General features: G+C 38.4%; 1 protein-coding gene across 1 annotated transcript; it reads left to right on the forward strand.

The window, feature by feature from the left end:
• The first annotated feature begins 1,857 nt into the window (after nucleotides 1-1,857).
• Nucleotides 1,858-14,327, forward strand: LOC133660562 (collagen alpha-2(IX) chain-like). Its single transcript, XM_062064110.1, has 9 exons — nucleotides 1,858-1,916; nucleotides 4,729-4,773; nucleotides 4,841-4,917; nucleotides 4,985-5,029; nucleotides 5,089-5,142; nucleotides 5,208-5,279; nucleotides 13,295-13,330; nucleotides 13,414-13,458; nucleotides 14,012-14,327. Exons 4-9 carry the CDS (start codon nucleotides 5,006-5,008, stop codon nucleotides 14,090-14,092), a joined length of 312 nt encoding a protein of 103 aa, XP_061920094.1. The 5' UTR covers nucleotides 1,858-1,916; nucleotides 4,729-4,773; nucleotides 4,841-4,917; nucleotides 4,985-5,005; the 3' UTR covers nucleotides 14,093-14,327.
• Nucleotides 14,328-16,195: the final 1,868 nt, after the last annotated feature.

Genomic DNA, 16,195 nt, shown 5'->3' on the forward strand with positions numbered 1-16,195 from the left:
AGAGCTTCCATTATTGTGCACGCACGTAAAGAGCTTCCATTATTGTGCACGCACGTAAAGAGCTTCCATTATTGTGCACGCACGTAAAGAGCTTCCATTATTGTGCACGCACGTAAAGAGCTTCCATTATTGTGCACGCACGTAAAGAGCTTCCATTATTGTGCACGCACGTAAAGAGCTTCCATTATTGTGCACGCACGTAAAGAGCTTCCATTATTGTGCACGCACGTAAAGAGCTTCCATTATTGTGCACGCACGTAAAGAGCTTCCATTATTGTGCACGCACGTAAAGAGCTTCCATTATTGTGCACGCACGTAAAGAGCTTCCATTATTGTGCACGCACGTAAAGAGCTTCCATTATTGTGCACGCACGTAAAGAGCGACCATTATTGTGCACGCACGTAAAGAGCTTCCATTATTGTGCACGCACGTAAAGAGCTTCCATTATTGTGCACGCAAGTAAAGAGCTTCCATTATTGTGCACGCACGTAAAGAGCTTCCATTATTGTGCACGCACGTAAAGAGCTTCCATTATTGTGCACGCACGTAAAGAGCTTCCATTATTGTGCACGCACGTAAAGAGCGACCATTATTGTGCACGCACGTAAAGAGCTTCCATTATTGTGCACGCACGTAAAGAGCGACCATTATTGTGCACGCACGTAAAGAGCGACCATTATTGTGCACGCACGTAAAGAGCTTCCATTATTGTGCACGCACGTAAAGAGCTTCCATTATTGTGCACGCACGTAAAGAGCTTCCATTATTGTGCACGCACGTAAAGAGCTTCCATTATTGTGCACGCACGTAAAGAGCTTCCATTATTGTGCACGCACGTAAAGAGCTTCCATTATTGTGCACGCACGTAAAGAGCTTCCATTATTGTGCACGCACGTAAAGAGCTTCCATTATTGTGCACGCACGTAAAGAGCTTCCATTATTGTGCACGCACGTAAAGAGCTTCCATTATTGTGCACGCACGTAAAGAGCTTCCATTATTGTGCACGCACGTAAAGAGCTTCCATTATTGTGCACGCACGTAAAGAGCTTCCATTATTGTGCACGCACGTAAAGAGCTTCCATTATTGTGCACGCACGTAAAGAGCTTCCATTATTGTGCACGCACGTAAAGAGCTTCCATTATTGTGCACGCACGTAAAGAGCTTCCATTATTGTGCACGCACGTAAAGAGCGACCAAGCAACAACAACAACAAAACATTGTAACGTCATCCTTGTAGTGTGTTAAAGACAATATACACTTCATTACACATGTACCATATCATGATATCCATGATGAAATGCTTTATAATTCCCTTAAACATACAAAATGGTTTCCTTAGTGCGTGCTGATTTGATAAAGAATGTGGACTTGACTGCACGTGTAATACATCACCATGTTGCTGAACATGTTCTAATTCTATCATTCGCTCTTTAATAATGTTCCCAGGGCTCTGTGTACGTGCAGGCTGGGTTTAAAGATAATGTACATGTCATTGTACGTCTATATCTAAATACAAATAATAAGAGGTGTAATGCCACCATTTGTCAGGCTTCTGATTGGACAAAATGTGCATGCCAGCAAGTGTTTGTGTTTGTGTGTAGACAGAGACACTTTTGAAGCTACACTTGTGTGGATGAACATTGTTTTCACCCCAAATATGTCTTTTTGAAAATGTGACCCACCCATAATGTGTCACAGTTGTTTTATCGATTTTATTTTGTGGTTTGAATTTGTTTTTGGAGCTGTCATTCCACATTTATCAGTATTCACCTTGGTCAGTAGGGGGCAGTAGAGCGTCTCTTCCCAATTGAATGCTATCACCTGCAGACCGGAAGCTTCTTGTCATTGTGATGAGAGCGACCAGTCTGGAAACAACTGACACCTTCTGTGTGCTTTTTCTTCCTGTTTAACAGGTTAGTTTTGCTCAATCAACTCACTGAATAATATCCATGTGATCTTTATAACTTCAAGTACACATTCTGATGCTGGAGCCTAACTCTAAAGTGTAGTTAGTGTTTGTGCAGAGCTCAGTAGTTTGCAAGGTGTAGTTAGTGTTTGTGCAGAGCTCAGTAGTTTGCAAGCTGTAGTTAGTGTTTGTGCAGAGCTCAGTAGTTTGCAAGGTGTAGTTAGTGTTTGTGCAGAGCTCAGTAGTTTGCAAGGTGTAGTTAGTGTCTGTGCAGAGCTCAGTAGTTTGCAAGGTGTAGTTAGTGTTTGTGCAGAGATCAGTAGTTTGCAAGGTGTAGTTAGTGTTTGTGCAGAGCTCAGTAGTTTGCAAGCTGTAGTTAGTGTTTGTGCAGAGCTCAGTAGTTTGCAAGGTGTAGTTAGTGTTTGTGCAGAGCTCAGTAGTTTGCAAGGTGTAGTTAGTGTCTGTGCAGAGCTCAGTAGTTTGCAAGGTGTAGTTAGTGTTTGTGCAGAGATCAGTAGTTTGCAAGGTGTAGTTAGTGTTTGTGCAGAGCTCAGTAGTTTGCAAGGTGTAGTTAGTGTTTGTGCAGAGATCAGTAGTTTGCAAGGTGTAGTTAGTGTTTGTGCAGAGCTCAGTAGTTTGCAAGCTGTAGTTAGTGTTTGTGCAGAGCTCAGTAGTTTGCAAGGTGTAGTTAGTGTTTGTGCAGAGCTCAGTAGTTTGCAAGGTGTAGTTAGTGTCTGTGCAGAGCTCAGTAGTTTGCAAGGTGTAGTTAGTGTTTGTGCAGAGCTCAGTAGTTTGCAAGGTGTAGTTAGTGTTTGTGCAGAGCTCAGTAGTTTGCAAGGTGTAGTTAGTGTTTGTGCAGAGCTCAGTAGTTTGCAAGGTGTAGTTAGTGTTTGTGCAGAGCTCAGTAGTTTGCAAGGTGTAGTTAGTGTTTGTGCAGAGCTCAGTAGTTTGCAAGGTGTAGTTAGTGTTTGTGCAGAGCTCAGTAGTTTGCAAGCTGTAGTTAGTGTTTGTGCAGAGCTCAGTAGTTTGCAAACTGTAGTTAGTGTTTGTGCAGAGCTCAGTAGTTTGCAAGGTGTAGTTAGTGTTTGTGCAGAGCTCAGTAGTTTGCAAGCTGTAGTTAGTGTTTGTGCAGAGCTCAGTAGTTTGCAAGGTGTAGTTAGTGTTTGTGCAGAGCTCAGTAGTTTGCAAGGTGTAGTTAGTGTTTGTGCAGAGCTCAGTAGTTTGCAAGGTGTAGTTAGTGTTTGTGCAGAGCTCAGTAGTTTGTAAGGTGTAGTTAGTGTTTGTGCAGAGCTCAGTAGTTTGCAAGGTGTAGTTAGTGTTTGTGCAGAGCTCAGTAGTTTGCAAGGTGTAGTTAGTGTTTGTGCAGAGCTCAGTAGTTTGTAAGGTGTAGTTAGTGTTTGTGCAGAGCTCAGTAGTTTGCAAGGTGTAGTTAGTGTTTGTGCAGAGCTCAGTAGTTTGCAAGGTGTAGTTAGTGTTTGTGCAGAGCTCAGTAGTTTGTAAGGTGTAGTTAGTGTTTGTGCAGAGCTCAGTAGTTTGCAAGGTGTAGTTAGTGTTTGTGCAGAGCTCAGTAGTCTGGCTGCAGTCATTCATACAAAATGGCATGTGAGTGCACAATGTTTATATAGGAAATTTTGATCCTAATTCAGACTCCCAAATTAGAGCTCCAGTTTTCTTATTGATTTGATCATGTATTTGTGTATAATGTGTGTGTTCTGGAATAGGTTTTACATGCTATTTTGTTGTGTTTAGACATGGTTATATAAGTTAAGCTCTCAGGAATGGTCAATGAACATTTCAAGTACAGTAACTTAAAGCTGCTATTATAAGAAGAAGAATATGAAGAAAAGTAAAGTGTTTAAATGAATGTTGCTAAAAAGTGCATTAAGTTAAAGGTGAATATTCATGAGAAAGACAAGACAGTGAAATAATGTCTAATTGGGCACTATATTGTATGTTTTGGAGTGATGATGTGGATATGTGAAAATATATGGCAAAGGCATACAGTATTGTTATGGTAATTATAACTCCAGTGATACAGTAACGGTTTAATGATAGTTTATTGAGTGTTTTGATGAAAATAGAGGTGAATATAAAGTAAAATACATTGACATGATAATACAAAGTGACAAAAGATATGAGAAATGAAGTGAATTTGTAATTTCTGTTAATAAATTGTGATGAGAGCGACCAGTCTGTAAACATCTGAAACATTCTGTGTGATTTTTCCTGCAGTTTAACAGGACATTATTATCTGACTGCTTGTCCTGGCTACCTGCGACCTGCAACACAAACACTCGGTGTTCGTGTGGACATAGCCTAAGTTTTGTCTTTAATGTCTGTTTTGAGTATTATTTTTACAAAATAAAAATATATTAAAACGGTGCCCGCATATTTTGACTTTTTGGTGAAAAAATGTAGACACCCGGTGTTAACATTTATATTCCAATAATTTATTTGTTTAAATGCTTGTTCCCCTGACTTATGACTTCAATAGCAAATATGTAACGGTTGTTCTCCAAGTAGCTACTACAGGAAAAAAAACTTTGCTCTCCAAGTACCACCATAATGACCAACATTGAAATACAGTTGCATAGTGGCCATAAGTATTCATTGAATATTTTTGGCCATAGTTTGAACAGTAATACTGTGTTTGCATATTTATGTACCACAGTTAGAGAATCACTGGCTTAGGGAATTGTGTAATACTATCATGAGGTGATTATATATTAAAATGCATATTCATTCACTGTAACATGTGGTCCTAAATAAAGAGTCTGTTCTAGTACATGTGTATGATTGTGCTGTATTTCTCTCTCTAGGCATTGCCTGGTAGTCCTGGGGCCAAAGGTGGACCTGGAGATAAAGTAAGCACTATTAAATCAAACTTTTTACATTATGCACTTCACTTTTAACCACTTTTTCTCTTGCTAGGGTGAGCCTGGTCCCAGAGGTCATGCTGGCATGTCCGGTGCCCCTGGACCTTTGAGAGGTCAACCCCTGGACCTTTGGTAAGTACCAGTGCTTATTGATTTGACTGTTTTTCTACTGTACACCTGAAATGACTTGTTGCTATAGGGCGAGCCTGGGGTTCCTGGTATGGAAGGAGTTTCTGGTCCCAAGGTAAATACTTTAGTCAATAACACTGACTCCAGATACTCACCTCATACGTGTAACTGCAGGGAGACCGAGGTCAGCGCGGTCCAGTGGCTCCACAAGGAATAGTCGGAAAGGCTGTAAGTGTTTTGCAATACATTGTGTTGAAAGTACAATACTTATTCATTGTTCTCATATATGACAGGGAAGCAAAGGAGAGAGAGGACCGATGGGCGTTCCAGGTGCTCAAGGTCTGAGTGGAACCAAAGGAGACAAGGTATGTGGTGAAAAAGTCCACCAGGGGGCAGTGTTTACCCAGGAGTTGAATACAAGTCATACATTCAAGCAGGATGAAATATTTCTGTCCTTGTAGTGCTTCAGTACTTTGAATTTATTCTGAAGATAGTATATTATATAAGTATTTATCAATACTTACAATTTCTTCTAAAGATAGTATAACATGTGTTTCTGTCCTTGTAGTACATCATTATGCTGTCTTTTTTTTAATTTTAATAAATATTTTATTTTTTTATTTTTTTTATTAAATCAACATAAAAAACACAAGATACTTACAATTAGTGCACCAACCCACAAAACCTCCCTCCCCCATTTAAACTCATTTACACTCATTCACACAAAAGGGTTGTTTCTTTCTGTTATTACTATTCTGGTTCCTACATGATATATCAATATATATCAATACAGTCTGCAAGGGATACAGTCTGTGGTTCCTACATGATATATCAATATATATCAATACAGTCTGCAAGGGATACAGTCCGTAAGCACACATGATTGTGCGTGCTGCTGCTCCACTAATAGTACTAACCTTTAACACTTCATTGTACTCATTTTCATAAATTACTAGTTTCTATGTAACTGTTTTTATATTGTTTTACTTTATTTTTTATTCAAGAAAATGTTTTTAATTTATTTATCTTATTTTATTTTATTAATTTTTTAAAAAAGGACCTTATCTTCACCAGACCTGGTTGTCCATGACATTAGATTGTTTAAAGGGTTCTTAAAACCAGGTCCAGTCCAGATTATGTCCAGGTCGGGCTTAGCAACACACACCTTCATTTATGTACACTCAAAATTAGGAAACACAACAACAGATTGCATATAATCTACAAACCCCGTTTCCATATGAGTTGGGAAATGGTGTTAGATGTAAATATAAACGGAATACAATGATTTGCAAATCCTTTTCAAGCCATATTCAGTTGAATATGCTACAAAGACAACATATTTCCTGTTCAAACTGATAAACAATTTTTTTTTTTTTGCAAATAATCATTAACTTTATAATTTGATGGCAGCAACACGTGACAAAGAAGTTGTGAAAGGTGGCAATAAATACTGATAAAGTTGAGGAATGCTCATCAAACACTTATTTGGAACATCCCACAGGTGTGCAGGCTAATTGGGAACAGGTGGGTGCCATGATTGGGTATAAAAGTAGATTCCATGAAATGCTCAGTCATTCACAAACAAGGATGGGGCGAGGGTCACCACTTTGTCAACAAATGCCTGAGCAAATTGTTGAACAGTTTAAGAACAACCTTTCTCAAGCAGCTATTGCAAGGAATTTAGGGATTTCACCATCTACGCTCCGTAATATCATCAAAGGGTTCAGAGAATGTGGAGAAATCACTGCAGGTAAGCAGCTAAGCCCGTGACCTTCCATCCCTCAGGCTGTACTGCATCAACAAGTGTGTGTAAAGGATATCACCACATGGGCTCAGGAACACTTCAGAAACCCACTGTCAGTAACTACAGTTGGTCGCTACATCTGTAAGTGCAAGTTAAAACTCTCCTATGCAAGGCAAAAACCGTTTATCAACAACACCCAGAAACGCCGTCGGCTTGGCTGGGCCTGAGCTCATCTAAGATGGACTGATACAAAGTGGAAAAGTGTTCTGTGGTCTGACGAGTCCACATTTCAAATTGTTTTTGGAAACTGTGGACGTCGTGTCCTCCGGACCAAAGAGGAAAAGAACCATCCGGATTGTTCTAGGCGCAAAGTTGAAAAGCCAGCACCTGTGATGGTATGGGGGTGTATTAGTGGCCAAGACATGTTCTAGGGTGAAAGTGTAAAAGGCAGCACCTGTGATGGTATGGGGGTGTATTAGTGGTCAAGACATGTGCTAGGGTGAAAGTGTAGAAGGCAGCATGTGTGATGGTATGGGGGTGTATTAGTGGCCAAGACATGGGTAACTTACACATCTGTGAAGGCACCATTAATGCTGAAAGGTACATACAGCTTTTGGAGCAACATATGTTGCCATCCAAGCAACGTTACCATGGACGCCCCTGCTTATTTCAGCAAGACAATGCCAAGCCACGTGTTACATCAACGTGGCTTCATAGTAAAAGAGTGCGGGTACTAGACTGGCCTGCCTGTAGTCCAGACATTGAAAATGTGTGGCCCCTGCAATGTGAGAAGGGAGACCCCCGGACTGTTGAACAACTTAAGCTGTACATCAAGCAAGAATGGGAAAGAATTCCACTTCAAAAATGTGTCTCCTCACTTCCCAAACCTTTACTGAGTGTTGTTAAAAGGAAAGGCCATGTAACACAGTGGTGAACATGCCCTTTCACAACTACTTTGGCACGTGTTGCAGACATGAAATTCTAAGTTAATGATTATTTTCACCAAAAACAAAAAAGTTTATGAGTTTGAAAATGAAATATGTTGTCTTTGTAGCATATTCAACTGAATATGGCTTGAAAAGGATTTGCAAATCATTGTATTCCGTTTATATTTACATCTAACACCATTTCCCAACTCATATGGAAACGGGGTTTGTATAAACAAAATTAAATTTTCAAAATAATCATTTATGTACAGTTCCGATTATGTCCAGGTCGGGCTCAGCAACACACACCTTCATTTATGTACACTCAAATTAGGAAACACAACAACAGATTGCATATAATCTATAAACAAAATTACATTTTCAAAATAAGCATTTGAGGACTTCCCATCTTTTTTTAATGTTTTTTGGCATCATTATTGGTTTCAACCATATAACTTTGTAAAGTTAAAAAATACTGACTAAATGTTTTAAAGAGAGTAATACTAAGTGAATATCTGTTTTTGGCCTTAAAAATAAACCTTTTCCCGAGTTCTATAATTAAATTGACTAAATCATGATTGTCAATGAACTCTCCTAAAATAACAGAAACCACATCAAGCTTCATAAACAAACCAATCCTTAAACACATTTTTTCAACTTCCACCCAAAACAAAGACACAATATGACAATACCAAAACAAATGCAGGGTGGATTCAGGCTCCTGACAACAAAATCGGCAATCATCCGATTCTGTCACATTCCATAGTTTTAACATTTTTCCCGTTGGTAAGAAGTTATAGATAATTTTCATTTGAAAATAACGATTTTGCACATCGATAGTGATTTTATAGATTAGTTTGAATATGGCATCAGTCAAAAAGCAGTCAAAAAAGTCCTCCCATTTTCCATTTGTGTTGTATGAGGCAGCCTTCAAGGATTTCTTTATTAAATAAAAATTATATAATTTTCTATTTATTTTAGTTCCTTTTTGCCAACTAGAATTTCTTATTAGAGGTTTACAAACTAATAAATTAGTAGTTCCATAATTAATTATTTGTTTCCATTTTTTCCCAATTACTCCAGTTAGTTCATGAAATGAAAAGCTTGAGCAAGCATCACCATACATAGCTCTAAATTCATCATACTTCATAATCTTACCGTTCTCATTGATAATATCATTGACAAAAATGATTCCTCTTTCAAACATATTTTTCCAAAAGAAAGGCTTTCCATCTATTACAATATTAGAGTTTATCCATATTAACTGCTGCAAAATGTCATCTCTTTTTTCTGGCACATCAAATTGAAAACACCACTATGAGTGGATTGTTTCCTTTATGAACCCCGCCATGTTTCCCAGCAGACTCTCTACATAAGAAAAATGGGAGGGGATCACTTGTAAAAAAGGATACAATTTCTTTTGATACAGTACATGTTTTTTGTCCAACAGGACACTTGTGTACCACTCAGTGTTTTAATACATCTTTGGAACAATTGATGCTTTTAAAGACAGACACATAGCTTCAAGGTTGAGAAGTTTCAGGCCCCCATATTCATACTCTTTGTACAAAACCTTTCATTTAATCTTTTCTGGTTTGCCGTTCCAGACAAAATCGAAGACCCTCCGCTCATAAATCTTAAAAAAGTTTTGTGATGGAGCTGGTAATGACAAAAACAAATAAATAAATTGAGGAATAATTAACGAGTTGACAATAGATATTTTACCATGCAAGGTTATGGATTTCCCTTTCCATAATTGCATAATTTTATCCAGCTTTCTTAGTCGATTATCATAATTTACTGAGCCTAGATCTTCTAGCTTCTCTGGGACAACAACACCAAGTATGTTAACTGGTCCATCTGTCCACAAAACAGGCACTTTGCATTCCATTCGAAAAGACGTTCGCTTTAGATTTCCGATCCTTATTATTTTACATTTATCATAATTAAGCTTAAACCCAGATTGGTGTGAAAATATGTCCAAAAGATTAAGAAGGTTCCGCCACCAATGAGGATTGGGGCTGATAAAGAAACTTGTATTGTCTGCATACATTATTTTACTTTCAATATTATTATTACTGAGCCCTTCAATATTTTTATTCAATCTAACTTTAATCGCCGATATTTCCATAGCAATAATAAATAAGTATAGAGACAAAGGGCACCCTTGTTTTAGACCTCTTAATAGAGGTATTGTCCCAGAGATGTATCCATTATTGATGATTCTACAGTTATTTTTAATATATGGCGTCTTCATCCAGTGTAATAAGGTGTTGCCAAAATAGAAAAAAACTAAGCTTTTACAAATAAAATCTAAGCTAATTTTGTCAAATGCCTTCTCAAGGTTGGCTACAAAAATTATTCCTCTTTTATTTTCCATATTATAATTTTTTATCATTTCTAATAACTGTCTAATATTGTTTCCTATGTTTCTTCCTGGTAGGAAACCTGATTGATCTTGGTGAATAATATTTGACCCTAACCCTATCCCTGACCCTAATATTTGACAAAACAGACTTAAGTTGTGTAGCCAAACATTTTGCCAGGATCTTAGCATCGTAACACTGAAGTGTAATTGGTCTCCAATTTTTTAGATAAACTGGGTCTTTATACTGACCATTTATTTCCTGTTTCAATAATAAAGAATTAAGACCTTCTGTTTGAGTGTTACACAAAAAACCTGCTTTATATGAGTAATTATAACTACAAAAGCAGTAGTTTCTTAACCTCTGTATAAAATACTAGTCAAACCTCAATAGCTATTCCATCTAATCCTGGGGTTTTCCCTGGATGAAAAGACGTAACAGCTTCCACAAATTCTTCCTCTCTAATGAGGCCTTCACATGAATGGCTTTCTTCTAAATTCAATTTTCTGGAAATTTTTTTTTAGTTTCAAGAGAGATTACCGGATTAGCAAAAATATTTCTAAAGTAATTTTCCATTTCTTTCAACAACGTGGTGTGTGTATCCAATACCTTTCCATTTGTTTTATTAAGGTTGGAAATGTTCTTTTTAAAAGTACTTTTTGTTTGGATATTTCAAAATAATTTTGAACACTTCTCACTTTTTTTCATCCAGATTGCTCTGTTGCAGTCATAACTTTTCAATAATTGTTTTTCAACTAAGTCTGCTAACTCCTCTTGTTTGGCTGTGAAGGAATTCAGTTGCTCACTAATTAGATTATTATTACTATCAATGTTTTTTTGTAAATCCTCAATTTCTTTCTTTAATTCCTGTTCTGCCATTTTAAGTTGTTTTTTTCCCATGAAGATTACGCAATGGCATATCTCCTAAAACAACATTTGAAGGCTTCCCAGACGATTTGGGGATTTAATGATCCTATATTATTTTTAAATAAGTCAGTAATAAATTGCTTAGTTTTTTCAATAAATTCATAATCCTGTAGAAGCATTTGATTCAACGTCCAATATCTGGGCCCACGTGTATTATCTTCAATTGCAATATTTAATCCTATACAATTATGATCAGAACGCAATTTATCATGGATTGATATTGCAGTCACTTTGTTTAGCAATGAAAATGATATCAATAAAATAGTCAATACGACTAGCCTGGTTCTATGTTTAGTACTAACCTAGGATTTTGGAATCTCCAGATATCAATTAAATCAAATGCATCCATAACATTGTGAATTTTTTGTAAAGATTGAGGATGATAATCCATTGAAAAATTCCCTTTTCGGTCCAGAACTTTATCCAAGGTAACATTAAAGTCCCCTACAGTAATAATTTCCCCTTGTTGTTCTTGCAACATGGTAAATGGTAAATGGTAATGTCACTTATTTCTTCAAAAAAAGCAGGTTCATCAATATTTGGCCCATACAGATTCAACACACACATCTTTTGACCCTGAATAATCATATTTAATATTAACCAGCGTCCTTGTGAGTTTTTCCATAGAGTTAAATTGAAAATTAAAACATTATTTTATTAAGATTAAGATTAAAGATTAAAGTACCAATGATTGTCACACACACACTAGATGTGGTGAAATGTTATTGTATTTATTTATTCTAACTAACTATGAAATGATATAACATATATACAATGTGCTTCTGTCAGCAGCTTGGATTGTTTTGATCCGCGCTGTGGCATGGTTGCAGGGGAACAATGGGCCACTCGGCGTTCGAGGCACCTTATCTTCAGCCAAATCACCCTTGTGAGTAGTATATATCTCACCAATTGCAGAGGTGGATATATATAGCATAAACCACTTCAAATCTTGTGTCACTGGCGCGTTGATGCCATTTATAACATTACATACTGGGACTTGTGTAGAGACGGTCTCAGCTCACGTTGCTCACGGTGGCCTAACCCTAAACCGTTATGCTGTCTTTTACACTTGGTATATTATATAAGTATTTCTGTCCTTGTACTGTAGTGCATCAATACATACACTGTCTTTGAAATATAGTATGTGTTTCTATCCTTGTACTGTAGTACATCAATACTCCCAAAGATAGCATATACGTATGTATTTACACTTTCTCCTAAAGATAGTATAATATATAAGTAATTATGTCCTTTTGCTGTAATACATACACTCTCTTCTAAAGTAGTATATTATATAAGTATTTCAGTATATCAATACATAAACTTTCTTCTAAAGATAGTATATTATACGTTTTTGCGTCTTTGTATTGTACATCAATACTAAATTCTCCTAAATGTAGTATATTATGTAAGTATTTCAGTATATCAATACATACACTTTCTTCTATATACGTACTTCAGTACATAAATACCTACACTTTTTTCCAAAGATAGTAAATTATATAAGTATTTCAGTATATCAATACTTAGTTTCTTCTAAAGATACAATGTGTAAGTATTTATGTCGTTGTACTGTAGAACATCAATACATAAACTTTCTTCTAAAGATTATATAAGTATTTCTCTCCTTGTATTGTAGTACATCATTACTTAAATTGTCTTCTAAGTATTTCAGTACCTGAATACTTACACTTCCTGTAAAGATACAATATTGTATAAGTGTTTCAGTACATCAATACTTAGTTTCTTCTAAATATACTATATATATAAGTGTTTCTGTCCTTGTACTGTAGTACATCAATACTTACACTTTCCCCTAAAGATAGTGTGTTACATAATTATTTCAGTACTTCAATACTTGCACTTTCTCCTAAAGGTAGTATATTATATGTATTTCTGTCCTTGCACTGTAGTACATCAATACTTACACTTTCTCCTTAAGGTAGTATATTATGTAAGTATTTCAGTACATCAATACTTACACTTCTTCTAAAGATAGTATATTATAAAAGTGATTCTGTCCTTGCACATCAGTACTTACACTTTCTCCTAAAGGTAGTATACTATATAAGTATTTCAGTACATCAATACATACACTTTTTTGTAAAGATTGTACGGTATATAAGTGTTTCTGTCCATCAATACTTACTTTCCCCTAAAGGTCAAAATTATATTATATAAGTGTTTCTGTCCTTGTACTGTAGTACATCAATACTTATATGTTCTTCTATAGGTCTAAAGTAAATTATACAAGTTTTTCTGTCCTAAACAGTAGGGCATCAATACTTACACTTTCTCCTAAAGGTAGTGTTTTATAGAAAGTACTGGAATTAGTTATTGTGTATGAGATGTATTTACAGTATATTTTTAACTCCACCATGTCATACATGTATAAGTTTGTCTCTTGTCATTCAAAGGGCTTCCAAGGAAGAGGTGGACCCAAAGGAGACATTGTGAGTATCACTTTTGTTTGTGAATGATTGGAGCCTTCATTATTTCAGGAAACACTAACAAATATTCAGTTTTCTGCTTGAAGGGAGACCCTGGTGTGGAGGGGCTGGCTGGTGAGAAAGGTGAAAAGGTAAGAACAGTCATTTTGGACTTTCTGAAGTTGACCTATTAATATTTCAATGTTGAAAGCAAAGACACATAATATATTATTTGACTGAGACCCCTTTTGGGTCCCTAGGACTTTTAACAATCCTCAAGGAAAGACTTTAAGGTTTTAAAAACAACAAATATCAAAATGGCCCCTACATTCGATAACTTTTCAGTGTGCGGCCCTTTGTGGTAAAGTTTTGGACATCCCTGGTTTAGTTTTAATGAATAGCTGAGCAGAAATTAATCTTGTATAGATTATACATTAATAGTACTTTAAAAAAAAAAAGAGAGTCTTTGTGTTTCAGTATTTTTTTCCCCGCAACTAGTAGGAACCCTCATTCTGCATGTTTTTCTACAGACTATTGTTGGACAATCTTTTAACGCTGCATTCAAACTTTTTCATAGTTGAACTCTACATGTATAAACACAACCGTTTCTTGATGCTGTGCTTACTAAACGTAGGAAAACAAACCTAAAGGACCAGAGCCTACAATCATTAAAATCAGTAACTCATGATTGTTTGTTTGTGACAGGGTATGTCTGGAGAACCTGGCCCTAAAGGACAGGTGAGTTGTTTGTTTGTGACAGGGTATGTCTGGAGAATCTGGCCCTAAAGGACAGGTGAGTTGTTTGTTTGTGACAGGGTATGTCTGGAGAATCTGGCCCTAAAGGACAGGTGAGTTGTGTATGATCATGTGTTAAGTAAATATACACTTCATGCACTTGTATTCAGCCTAAATTTGTTTGCAGCACAGAGTGAGGGGAGACCTTGGACATAACGGTCCAACTGGAGACTGTGGGAGATGTAGTGGCGAGGGAATGGTTAGGGTTTTATAGGAAGTACTGGAATTAGAGTTATTGTGTATAAGATGTATGTACAGGGTTAGGGTTAGGGTTAGGGTTATATTTTTTAATCTCCACATTATACTAAATCAATCTCTGTTGTGACAGAGAGGCTGGCAGCAGTAGCAGTGAGCACTAAAAGGGCTGTGCCATGGGACCCCCCAGCTCTCCTGGACCTCCGGGATCAACGCTTCCACAAGGACCACATGGTTTGCCTGGTTCTCGAGGAATTCCTGGGATGATAAGAGCGGACGGACAGATTGGAAACACAGGTCTTAAAGGTAGGAACATGTTAAGTTTCATCTACAGTAATGTGTGTGCATAAGTATACATATACATATGTGTATATATACATATTTAAACATATGTATATGTATACATATATACATATGTGTACATATGTACGCATAGTTTTTTTAGTCAGTATACAAACGTACGTTTGTATACTAACGAACTAGGGTTAGGGTTAGGGTTAGGGTTAGGGTTAGGGTTGTGGTTAGGGTTAGGGTTAGGGGAAGGGGGAGGGGCAAAGGGAGTGCACTGTCCGTCTGCAACCCGTCAAGGCGACGCCCACGCCAAACGCAGGACCCCCGGGACCCTATCCGACATAACTCCCATTGCGGGCGCTCAATGTGGTGGCAGACACACTCGAAGAATCCCTGCGGCTGTCCAACGACGCGTTTCGGCCCCCTAGGCCTCGTCAGGTTGGCTTTTGACCTCATGCCTACTGGGACGCTACTAATTCCCTAGTAGGTGGAGCACTTCTAATCTCCTGAGGCTTCCCTATTTGTCTTCACGGCCGGATGTCCCCTCATCACGGCCGGAGAGGGAATGAGCCTGCTGGCAGGAGGAGGATATATATATAGGTGAGCTGCAGGGGGGCGGGGCTTAAGCTTCCCACTGCAGTGTCGCCAGCGACTACTCAAACCTATGGATCAAAGAAAACGCCTACATGTGTGATGTGTCCCCTCGACATATGTTGTGCATCACACAGTGGCCAAACACACAGGTAAGTATGGTTATGTTTGGTGAATGTATTAAAATGTTTTCTTTGATCAATCCTCTGACTCCTGTGTTGATTGATTGAGGCGTCTGAGCCCCTCACCACATTTCGATAACAGGGCCGCGGGGGACCCACGAACGGCAGGGCGCCACCAAGCGACGGGTTGGAGGCACTGGCGGGTTAGGGTTGTGGTTAGGGTTAGGGTTAGGGGAAGGGGGAGGGGCAAAGGGAGTGCACTGTCCGTCTGCAACCCGTCAAGGCGACGCCCACGCCAAACGCAGGACCCCCGGGACCCTATCCGACATAACTCCCATTGCGGGCGCTCAATGTGGTGGCAGACACACTCGAAGAATCCCTGCGGCTGTCCAACGACGCGTTTCGGCCCCCTAGGCCTCGTCAGGTTGGCTTTTGACCTCATGCCTACTGGGACGCTACTAATTCCCTAGTAGGTGGAGCACTTCTAATCTCCTGAGGCTTCCCTATTTGTCTTCACGGCCGGATGTCCCCTCATCACGGCCGGAGAGGGAATGAGCCTGCTGGCAGGAGGAGGATATATATATAGGTGAGCTGCAGGGGGGCGGGGCTTAAGCTTCCCACTGCAGTGTCGCCAGCGACTACTCAAACCTATGGATCAAAGAAAACGCCTACATGTGTGATGTGTCCCCTCGACATATGTTGTGCATCACACAGTGGCCAAACACACAGGTAAGTATGGTTATGTTTGGTGAATGTATTAAAATGTTTTCTTTGATCAATCCTCTGACTCCTGTGTTGATTGATTGAGGCGTCTGAGCCCCTCACCACATTTCGATAACAGGGCCGCGGGGGACCCACGAACGGCAGGGCGCCACCAAGCGACGGGTTGGAGGCA

Source organism: Entelurus aequoreus, linkage group LG11, assembly GCF_033978785.1.
Source record: "Entelurus aequoreus isolate RoL-2023_Sb linkage group LG11, RoL_Eaeq_v1.1, whole genome shotgun sequence".
NCBI classification, from domain to species: domain Eukaryota; kingdom Metazoa; phylum Chordata; class Actinopteri; order Syngnathiformes; family Syngnathidae; genus Entelurus; species Entelurus aequoreus.